Below are 12,128 nucleotides of genomic sequence, written 5' to 3' on the forward strand. Positions count from 1 at the left end.
TGTTACAAGCAACCTGGTCCCATTACATTGATCAGAAAGGCACATTACATTCTTAGATGGCTGAGAAGATTTGGCATGTCCACAAGATTCTCTTGCACTACTACAAATGTGCTTTAAATAGCATTTTGACACAATGCATCCCAGCCTGGTTATGACAACTTCTGTGTTTTTGACTGCCTGAATTTGGATCCTGAATCTGGATCACAGCCAGCCCATCACAGGCTTGTCACTTTCTTTCATCTAGTCCACGTTGCATCAGGAAAGTTGGAAGCATTGTCAAGGACACTGTTACCCTGACTATTTGCCTTTTCTCTCTTCTACCTTTTGGGAGGAGATACTGCACCTCGAAAGCCTGGTTATCTAGATTATCTCTGGCAACTTCTTCGTCACTGCTGTCAGACTCCTGAACCAATCCTCTTTTTCACACCCCCTTCATGGAGCTATTGCCACGTACTCTAACCTTTAACTCTATTCTCTTCAGTTATTGTTATTGCCCTTTATTATTTTACACGAGTGATTTTGCAATACAATCTGCTCTGTTGCACTCATCGTTGTAGTCAGTATCTCTACGGTAGGTACGCTGATGTTTACGATGCAGTCTTCACATGAACAGGAATTTTATCACATGTATATTACAAAATAATCTAATTTATTCTTACACTCACTTGGTTATTACATTTTTGCACTTTAGTATATTTGCACCTCTTCAGACCGTGTTACAATCTGCAGTTCTGCATTGAGTTTTATTTTGCAATATTATGTATACTGTTTGCAAACAAGGAATTTCATTACACCCTTGTGTAAATGACAAACTAATTTTTCCATAAGATCCTCTTGAAATGCTCAGTACTTCTCTCAACGAAGTTGTCCAATCTTATATTTCCAACAATGTTTTTATTTTGCATTTGCAGCATTTGCTTTATTTTGGTTTTCTACCTTAATATGCCTCAATTTATAATATTTATGTCATAATATTCCTCAATTAATGATCAATTATATCAAGTTTATTTTTCCTCTCCTCACAGCCCAACTCGAAGCTATAAATGTAAATGCGCCCAAATTCACTTGGACCATCTCCGACACCTTACCATTTCTAGATCTCACCGTCTCCATCACACGAGACTATGAACTGACATCTATTACAATCCCACTGACTCCCATAGCTATCTAGACTATTCTTCTTCCCACCCTGCTTCCTGTAAAGACTCTAACCCCTACTCCCAATTCCTCCATCTACGCCGCATCTGCGCCCAGGATGAGACTTTCCATACAAGGTCATCGGAAATGTCCTCATTCTCCTCTCCCATTATAGGTGAGGTTCTCATTAGGGTCTCCTCTTAATCCCACTGCTCCGCTCTTACTCCCCCTCCCCCCCATTCGTAACAAGGACAGAATCCCCCCGTCCCACACCATCAGCTGTCGCATACAATATATAATCCTCTGACATTTTCACCACCTCTAACGGAATCCCACCACCAGCCAACCTTCCCATCTCCACCCCTTTCTGCTTTCCACAGAGACCTTTCTCGCCGCAACTCCCTGGTCAACTCATCCCTTCCCACCCAAAACCCCCCCCCCCCCCCCCCCAGGTATTTTCCCCTGCAACTGCAGGAGATGCACCACCTGTCCCTTTACCTCCCCCCTCGACTCCATACTAAGGATCCCGACTTTCTTTTCAGGCGAGGCAGAGGTTCACTTGCATCTCCTCCAACCTCATCGACTGTATCCTAAGTTCCAGGTGTCAACTCTTGTATTTCGGTGAGACCAAGCGCAGGCTCAGCGATCGTATCGCTGAACACCTCCGCTCAGTCCGCCTAAACCTATCTGATTTCATGGTTGCTCAGCTTAACTCCCCCTCCCATTCCCAATCTGACATAGAAAACATAGAAAATAGGTGCAGGAGTAGGCCATTCGGCCCTTCGAGCCTGCACTGCCATTCAATATGATCATGGCTGATCATCCAACTCAGTATCCTGTACCTGCCTTCTCTCCATACCCCCTTATCCCTTTAGCCACAAGGGCCACATCTAACTCCCTCTTAAATATAGCCAATGAACTGGCCTCAACTACCTTCTGTGGCAGAGAGTTCCAGAGATTCACCACACTCTGCGTGAAAAATGTTTTTCTCATCTCGGTCCTAAAGGATTTCCCCTCTATCCTTAAGCCGTGACCCCTTGTCCTGGACTTCCCCAACATCGGGAACAATCTTCCTGCATCTAGCCTGTCCATCCCCTTAAGAATTTTGTAAGTTTCTATAAGATCCCCTCTCAATCTCCTAAATTCTAGCTAGTACAAGCCAAGTCTATCCAGTCTTTCCTCATATGAAAGTTCTGACATCCCAGGAATCAGTCTGGTGAACCTTCTCTGCACTCCCTCTATGGCAAAAATGTCCTTCCTCAGATTTGGAGACCAAAACTGTACGCAATACTCCAGGTGTGGTCTCACCAAGACCCTGTACAACTGCAGTAGAACCTCCCTGCTCCTATACTCAAATCCTTTTGCTATGAATGCTAACATACCTGGGCCTCCTCAATTGTCAGAGTGAAGCCCAGCGCAAACTGGAGGAACAGCTCCTCATATTTTGTTTGGGTATCTTACACCCCAGCTGTATGAACCGTGACTTCTCTAACTTCAAGTAACCATAGCTTTCCCTCTCTCCATCCCATACCCTCTCCCAGTTCTCCCACCAGTCTTACTGTCTCCGACTACATTTTATCTCTGTACTGCCCACTCCCATGACATCAGTCTGAAGCAGGGTCTCAACCCAAAACATCAACCATTCCTTCTCTCCACAGATGCTGCTTGTCCCGCTGAGCATTTTGTGTCTACCTTCATCAGCCGTTCTTTCGTACACAATAAATGTAAATGATTTATTTACTGAAGAGTGATCAGCACACGGAAAATTCACAGTATTAACTCGTTCAACTGAATTTTATTTTGATCAAATTTCAGAAATTTTATTTCAACTCAAGTACAAAGTAATTTCTATAGAACACCTACAATTATCATAGCTCAGCAAGTAAACTGAAAGCCATCACTAATAGGCAGCAAAAAAAAAAATCAGTCAATTTCCACTATGGAAAAAGTGGAGGTGGTTTATATTTTAAATCAGATTCCGGTTCTGCACTGGTGTACAGCAATTTACTGTCATGTACTATGTCACATAATGGCATATTTCCTTAACTATATGAAAAAGTTTTCCTTAAGAACAATATTTCTGTCTCCTAAGACATTTAAGAGTGTTACTTCAAGTATATCTGCACTGAATAAATGTCTAATGTAAAACTGTAAAACTGTGCAAACTAAGCTGGGGTAACTATCTGCTCTACCAATTCTGAACCACTGGTTTCCAAAATATTCATTTTACGCTTGCTCTTTTCAACTGCCTGTATTTACACAGTACTCGACATTTAATTGTCTCCAAAACTTGCTGAATATCAGCAGAAAAATCTTGTGACATGCTCATGGCTTAGCTGCGATTATCCAAGTAATTTTATTTTAGTGAATGCATGAAATTATCCAAATTATATTCTGTGTCATATTGTTGTTGATCCCAAAGTTCTCCAAGGTTTTCCAAGATTGCCTTCACCGATGACTTTGCTGCAGATCCAGCTCCCATATTTTCATGGCCATCCTTAAAATGAAAAAGCGTAATCAGAAATCGATGCATTTTGTAAAATAAAAAATTGCACATCAACTCTAACATAACCAATGACCTGTGAGTAGCCCAGTTCTATAATTAGGAGGCAATAGCCACAGGTCTACCTATGAAAAGGATAATGTAGTTTTACTTAAAGGTTTCGTGACTCCAAATCGTTATTTCCCAAAAGAACTCGAGGGGTGAGATTGTAAGCGAAAATGGTGACTTAAATTGTTGTCTATAAATACAAATAATAATGTATTTGTAAACATCTTGGCAAGAGCAGAAGCATGTGCCCCAAACAGTGTGATTTTGGCACTTGATTACTTGCTAGGATTCATTAACAACGCCACCCTCCAGTCTGGTAGCTAGTAAGTACATTATCCCCTCTCTGGGCAGCTGACTAAGAAGATTTTTGTCGCTAAAATATGTCTACATAAATGTCCACCATCTTTTGTAATTCACTGAATACTAAAAAAAGACTTGAAACATTATCTACTGGGAAATTCTCCTGCCTACAACATTTATTCACTGGGAAAAATGTTAAAATTCTCATAATAATATTATAAACCTCTCATCAGTCTCTCCTCAGCCTCCAATGCTCCAGTGAAAAGAATCCAAGTTTGTCTGATCTCTCCTTGTAGCTAAGATCTGCTAATCCAAGCAGCATTGTGGTTTATCTCTTTACACACTTCTTCACTGCCTGCAACTCCACCAATTTGTGTGTTGTCTGCACAGTTACTGACAATCATCATCATCATCAACGGGCACAGTGCCTTACAATGCTGTGTACGACAGTGATCGCAACCTCTACTGAAGTGTGGAATGCTCCTTTGACACGTCTTGTTTTTGGTCCTGCTGGGGGTCCACAGCCCCCCCCCCTCACCTGTCAAACCAGGTGAGGGAGACGGTTTAGTCGCCGACTATCCGACCATGAGCAGGTAGCATGGGATTACATGGTACCCGTGGCGGAGGGAACACCCCCCAACGCAACATTTCCATTCCAGTTATTCATATATGTCACAAGCAGAAGTCGCAGCACTGAACCGCGGAACACCACTGATCATGGATCTCCAGCCAGTATAACACCTTTCCACTCTCTGAAGAAGGGTCTCAATCCGAAATATCATCCATTCCTTCTATCCAGAGATGCTGCCTGTCCCGCTGAGGTACTCCAGTATTTTGTGTCTATCTTTGATGTAAACCAGCATCTGCAGTTCCTTCCTACATACAACATCTTTCTACTGTTATCCTGTCTTCTATGGGTAAACCAATTCTGAATCATAGAAACATAGAAAATAGGTGCAGGAGTAGGCCATTCGGCCCTTCGAGCCTGCACCGCCATTCAATATGATCATGGCTGATCATCCAAATCAGTATCCTGTACCTGCTTTCTCTCCATACCCCCTGATCCCTTTAGCCACAAGGGGCACATATAACTCCCTCTTAAATATAGCCAATGAACTGGTCTCAACTACATTCTGTGGCAGAGAATTTCAGAGATTCACCAATCATGGTGGATCCCACGCATCTTTTGGATCAGTCAACCATAATGACCTGGTCAGATGTCCATGTTAACAACATTCACTGCCCTTGCCTCATCTATCACCTCTTCAAAAAAACAAACTCAAACCAAGTTCATAAAAAGACATGGTGACTCTTCCTCTTCCTCTCCGCCCATTCTCTTCCACGAGCAAATGAACCCAGTGCTGAAAAATCCCATGCAATAGCTTCCCTATTATGATGCGAGTTTCACTAGCCTGATATTTCCTGGATTATCTGCATTTCCCCTCCCAGAATATAACAGCACTGGGTACTCGCCGGTCCTTTGACATCTCACCCACAGCTAGACAGGATACAAAGATCATTGCCACAGCCCCAGCATCTTGCCGGTCATAAAATGGGATACATTCCATCAAGCTCTGGGCACTTATCCATCATAAATGCTCTTCCAGAGAACCATCAACACCTTCTTGATCTCAAATTGCTCTTGCACATTAGTATATCCGACCCCATCCTCTATGAATACCAGTGCAAAATATTTGTTCAGTACTTTGCCTATATTTTCAGACTTCACCCCTTTATCCTTGAGTGGTCCTGTACTCTTCCTCGTTCCCCTATTTTTAATTGGGATTCTCTTTAATCCTATTTGCAAAGCCATTTCATGGCACCTTTTGGCCCTTCTAATTCCCAGCTCAAATTCTTGTCTGCTTCCCCAAATTCCTTATCTGATTTCATCTTCCACAATATTACATATGCTTCCTTTATCTTTCTGACCAAAAAATGCTTCCACTTTTCTTAGTGACCTATTATGAATTAGGATAAAAAGTCCAAGCAAAAAAAACAACTTTTAAATAGGAGTGCCTCAGTACAGTAGCATCTATTCAGTGCTGTTTTCACACTTTCATCAAATAAAACGCCAAAGAAATGGCTTTAGTTCTGATCACTGGCTACCAAAAAAAACCTTTCATGTGCTTTATATACTTCTACTGGATCAAATCAGTTTTGCGTAGAACAAATAATGCTTTCTACACTTGTGTCACACCATTACATGGGACAACAATTACTCCATATAGATTCAAACCATTTAAAAAAAAAAAACTCATTAGGGCATGTCACGTTTTACAAACTTAATTTGAGTTTTTTGAAGAGGTGATGAAGGTTATCGATGAGGGCAGGGCAGTGGATATTTCCAGAAAAACAAGCGTTAAGGCTCAATTCCTCCTATTTCCCCCCTTTTCATTCAACATGTAGCTAGTACACCATTTTGAAAAAAATACATCATTGCAAGAATATTTCTCATCTTTGTTGTGAGAAGCAGCTACAGGGTCTTCAATATGAGGATCTTTAGTGGCCATGAATTGGGAATATTATGGATGAGAGTTGGCCCACAACTTCAACATGCATGGTCAATAGAGACTACGATTTAGGGCTAAAAGAATCAATGGATATGGGGAAAAAGCAGGAACGGGGATTTTTGATAATCAGCCACGATGGTTCGAAGGGCCGAATGATCTATTCCGGCATCTATTTTTCTATGGTCATTGTTGCACAAAACACAATTAAGTGAAATCATTTAAATAAACAGAAATATGTAATGCTTGTTGCATTTGAATTCACTGAGCACACAAACATCAAAGAAAGGTGGCATTAACTAGTATGTGGGTTCATAGGATCTAAAATAAACAGGCAATTTTGGGGAGGAAATTCACACTCAACAGTATTGCTTGTTAGGATTAACAACAAGCAAACTGTTTGGCTAATATGAAGTTACAGCACATGCATATCTAGAGCTGCTTCAAATGCATAACATCACTGAAGCACTCTAATGATGCATACAGCAACTTGATTTAATATACAGTAAAATTCATTTTGATGCCAAATAGAAAATTATATATTGGGGACAATTGAACAATATTTTGTACAGGTTCTGTTTCCCCTTTGAACAATTAATAATTGTGACAAAAACATATGTTTGAAGAAAGTAATGTTCTACTTTACCTTATCAAGAGTGAATAAATCCAGAAGCTGATCAGTCCCCATACTCTGTAAACTTGCATTCTCTTGACTAATAATGGTATTTGCAATGCTCATTTTAAACTTCTGTAATCCCATGATTTTTTCTTCTAAGGTTCCTCTTGTTACTAATCGGTAAATATTAACAACACGTTTCTGCGGAGATCAAGAAAAAATGTTTAAATAATCAAATCAAGGACTTTACATCATAGACTGGAATGCACCAGGTTGGCAGTTTTCAACGCTTCATTTTTATTTGTTCTGCACCATTATTTTCCCAGCCCAACCAGTCTATTCAAAACCACTGTTTTGCAGATGTTGAATTTCTCTCCTTATGCTTGCATTGTCTCAGGTACATCACATAAATTAAATCAACCTTCTTTTTCATTTGTGTACTTTACAAGTGGTACGCAACTTGATTGTTATTTCTTTCCTCCATCCCTTTGTTTTAACTTTGGTCATTTGAAATATCTTTAAATATTGAAGAGACTGGACATAAAATACTAACATGCCTCTCTCCTCTTCACAGATCCTGAATGACTTGAATGTTTTGTTTAAAGCCAATTTAAAAAAATTACTTCATAAATCTGTCAAAGCAAGTCAGTCAACACCAAGAAACCAGAGTGATTGGTACCCAATCCTTCATCTCCTCCATCCCTAAAGCACCAATGCACATCTATAGCAAATTCAGCAAAGTGTCACTGATGATTTCTCAACCTAGTACAGAGAGAACTGGAACACCTTTAGATTTCTCTCCTAGTCACATGCCTTCCTGATGCTAGCATTGGACCAGTTTAATGCAGTGGCTTACTGCCATTTTCTAGAGGGTATTTGAAAATTCACATTACATGACAAGGCTGGCCTTATAAACAATATATCTATATCCTTCAAGTACAAAAAAAAACTTCATTCTGCTCCATTAGCAAAATACAAATTGGGGAAAATGAGATATCTATATAAAACAGATAAAAGTAAACTACTTTGATGACTGAAGATGTTTTAGATATTAATCCAGCCAGCACATCCAGCTGGTTTGCTATTTCTGTTGCGGTCCATCTGTGAATATCAGCTTGGAAATGTAAAGTTTGCCAGACAGAACATTCTCCTCAAGATTAGTTGCCTTCAATTTAGGATTATTTTTCAGCCCTTATTAATCTAATGGGCCTGTAGTTGGCAAATCACACGCTACATTTGCTGGCCAAGTCTCGTTCGTTCAATTAATTTTACCATAAGGATTTCCTTCATAACCTCAGAAAATGGTTGTTAGGTTCCAGGTTTTAATGGAATATATTATTGAAGGCTCTACTGCCTTGGCTTCAAAGTAGTCTTACACTAGATGGATTGGACAGCAACACAATTTAGTAGCAACTCAAGTGAAAACTTCAATAAAATATTACTGTTGTCAATAATTACAGTTCACCTGGTAATTATTTTCTACTCGTATGGTGGGCTAAAATGGCCAATGTATATTGCCCCTTATGTGGATTAATCAGGGATGATGTAGTTGATGGGAATGCGATCTCCATTCATTGATGGGAAATTAATGAAAATAAAGTGAATTAGGGTAGGATGAATGTAAATGTGTGTGCTTAATGGTCACTGAGCTTGTTGGGCTGAAGGGCCCGTTTCCATCCTGTATCTCTCAGATTCAATGAAATCATTAATAAAATATTAAAGCATATTCAGTAATCAAATAGCAACTTTAGAAACTTACAAACATTGCAGCAGGCCACGCAGATCTTCGGGCTTACTAAATTGTTCAACATGTTCAATTGCGGGTAATCTAATTGTAACCACAGTTTTGCATTTCCATTTAGCCAATAACCTTTCAACCCTTTGCTGATCAAAAATCTACCAATTTCTACCTTTAAAACTAATTCACAAAACCTGCTTCCATGGTGTTTGAGGGAAAGGGTTCCAATGTCAATGACTCAGAGAGGAAAGGAAAACCCTATATTTGCCTTAAATTGATGACCCTGTAATTTTAAAGAGTGACTTCATCAATTCTAGATTTTCCCCATGAGGAAACTGGCTCCACCCATCAATCCTGTAGTTTCTCAGGATTGTGATGGTGCTGCAAGCATGTTTTTCATTGTATACACGTGTCTTACTGTATTTGTGTATATGACAATAAATTTGAACTTGGCACACTTGCGTGATGATGTGGCTAATTAGGTGGTTCCTGTGATAAGGTAAATGACCCATACTTGCCATTGTTTTATTGCACGCCTTTATTGTGGGTGGCATTACTGCGCAACACGGGCAGAACGGCAGAGGACTTTTGTTTGATGGATGTTCAGAACATTGTCATTTAATCAGTAAATTTTACAGCAATGACTTGGAGCTAAACTTCCAAGTATGCACACATGCAAATATCATCTGCGATTGCAGTTTGATGGCAAGGTTATAATGTCCTGGGATCTGGAATGGAGCTGATGGGAGGTTCAGCAGTAATCTGTATTTCACCAACAAATGATAAATTAGCTCCTTCCTGGATTATGGCAAAATATTTTTGTTGAGTGATATTTTGCAAAATGGGTAGGAGAACATTCACGATAAAGCATTTGATTTTGTTACTCTGTCCTAATCTGCAATGAGATCGGATCCCTTGGAGCGAATGCATTAGGTGCACTTAAATGTTGCCAATATTTGCATTATTCTGTTTAGACTTGAAAATCGCATTAGCCATAAAAAGAGAACAGCCAATGAGTTTAGATAACTGTTTGAAGCTACCAGAGAATCAGTGAGGCCTATTGTACATTGGAAGATTCTTCCATTGTGGAACCAAACTAAAGGATTATGCTTAGATTATATTTAGATTAAAATCCCACACACACATTTGTCAAGCCCGTTTGAATTTATATCAGAAGGTGGGTATCCTGTAATTAACCTCACGACATGCCTCAGCTTTTTGACCAAGTATTTGTCGTAAGGTAGAAGTATAATGGAAAATTCTCTACTCAACTGGATTCACACTGTTCCTTTCTGAAGGTTCACAACATCCAGGAGAAAACAGTGGATTCACTGGTGCTGCATTCACACCTTAATGTTCATTCCTTCCACAGCTGGGACACCATGGCTAAATACCAGGCATGATATTCACCTCCAGAAAATAAGTAGGAAATATTGGCTGGGGGTCCAGGAGGCCGGTTAGCCCCCCCACCCCACCCCAGTGGGGGTCCTGCATTTTCAATAAATTGAAAGTGATTCCCAAGCTTTCTGCTGGTAGTTTACATAACAGAAGCTTAAGAGTTTTTCTAACACATAACCAGTAAAATAACTCCCAAAAGATAAATATTTCATGAAATAAATGACTTCATACGGCTACAAAAATGCTACCTGGAATGTCTCTTTGCCTAGCACTGTGTGCAAATAGCACAGAAAAAATGATTTTGGCTGCAGCCATCTGCTTCAGTCAGGGAAGCTGGTCGGTGATCAGCCACAACACCCCTCGGAGACTGCGTCTGATTGGCCGCCGAGTGACCGGCGCATTATGTGATTGGATGCCATACCCTTGGAGACAGCGGCTGATTGGACAGCAGGAGACAGATTTTTAGATTGGATGGGAATTTTAAGGGAAGCTGGTCAGTGATTGGACGCAACCCCCTTGGAGACAGAGGTTGGTTGGCCGCCAAATAATCGGGCACAAAAAAAATCGAAAAATAGGGAAACAAAAAAATCCGAATTCCGATTTAAATCGGAAGAATATCAAGCTTGTAAATACATAGCGGGTGCAAAATGCATACCAAATATAAACACACCATCTGAGGCACAAGAATAATGGACGAATGGAATTTTTACAATCTGCAATTTTCCCTTCAAGTAACACGCTTTTTTTGACGTAAGTATAACGCTTTGCTACATTGTTATTCAATACAATACTGGAAATCTTTACATTCCTTTAGAAACGTATCCATCACAGGACTGCACAAATCCAAGGTAGATCACTCCAATTCTTAAAAGAACAATAAAAGCTGGCATTTCAGGCAAAAAAAAAACATTCCCATTAACTAGGGCAGGTTATAAATCAATCATTAATTTCCTTTAAAACAAAATAGTTCTGAGTATCAACTATATATACTCAACTTGGAGATGAAAATTGATACTCAATCCTTAAAACTCTGTTGTGGTGAATGTTAATGGATGGGATTGGGCGCGTTATAAATATTTTTCTTTAAAACATTGTTACTGTACTTTAAGTAACAGAAGAATCATCAAATCAAGAACTGTAAAGTTTCAAGCAACCATTGAGTATTGAAAAGAATCTGAACACATTCGAAGCTTTAGATAAAAAGTAACCATTTTCAAATATATTAAAAAAATGCTTTACCTGCCCAATACGATGAGCTCGATCCATCGCTTGCAGATCTCGCATTGGATTCCAGTCGTGTTCAACAAACACTACTGTATCTGCTCCAGTAAGGTTCAGACCAAGGCCACCCACATGAGTGGTTAACAGCAAGACATCTATTGACGGATCATTATTAAACCTAATAAAATGCAAATATAGAAATGCTAAATTAATATATAATTTAACATAGTTTTATGTGGAAACAAGGGACTGGTTTTCCAAGGAAAGATACAAAATGCTGAAGTAACTCATAGGGTCAGGCAGCATCCCTGTCTAAAAGACTGAACTAATGTGCTAATTCTTCATAGTCATTTCCTTTAATTCAGTTAAATGTTGGTGCAGGTCGTGAGCAGATGCTGCCATTCACATTTGCACATGCTAATGTTTTTGAGGAAAAATACAAAATAGTCGAGTAACTCAGCGGGTCAGGCAGTGTCCCGAACATGGATAGGTGACCCCTCTGAACTGTTATGGGAGTTGAAGTTCAGTGGACACAGAGCTCCTTCCCCTCCCACACCCAACAGGAGACAGAGGCTAAAAAATCTTCCTTTGCCGAAACTATTTGCAACAATTTGAGTCAAGTTCATGGCTAAAATCTTCCAAGGACCTAGTGACAAAGTA

At 39.8% G+C, this 12,128-nt stretch overlaps 1 protein-coding gene across 2 annotated transcripts in view; it reads right to left on the minus strand.

Moving 5' to 3' along the window:
- Positions 1–2,916: 2,916 nt before the first annotated feature.
- Positions 2,917–12,128, minus strand: part of btaf1 (BTAF1 RNA polymerase II, B-TFIID transcription factor-associated) — a 111,580-nt gene continuing 102,368 nt past the window's right edge. For both annotated transcript variants that reach the window (XM_055646618.1, XM_055646617.1), the window contains exons 36-38: positions 11,487–11,646; positions 7,142–7,312; positions 2,917–3,634 (exon numbers count right to left, since the gene is read on the minus strand). In XM_055646618.1, the coding sequence (XP_055502593.1) occupies positions 3,494–3,634; positions 7,142–7,312; positions 11,487–11,646 (472 nt within the window). In that variant the 3' untranslated portion in view covers positions 2,917–3,493. The remainder of the gene's footprint in view (positions 3,635–7,141; positions 7,313–11,486; positions 11,647–12,128) is intronic.

This window comes from Leucoraja erinacea, chromosome 15 (genome assembly GCF_028641065.1).
Source record: "Leucoraja erinacea ecotype New England chromosome 15, Leri_hhj_1, whole genome shotgun sequence".
Taxonomy (NCBI): domain Eukaryota; kingdom Metazoa; phylum Chordata; class Chondrichthyes; order Rajiformes; family Rajidae; genus Leucoraja; species Leucoraja erinaceus.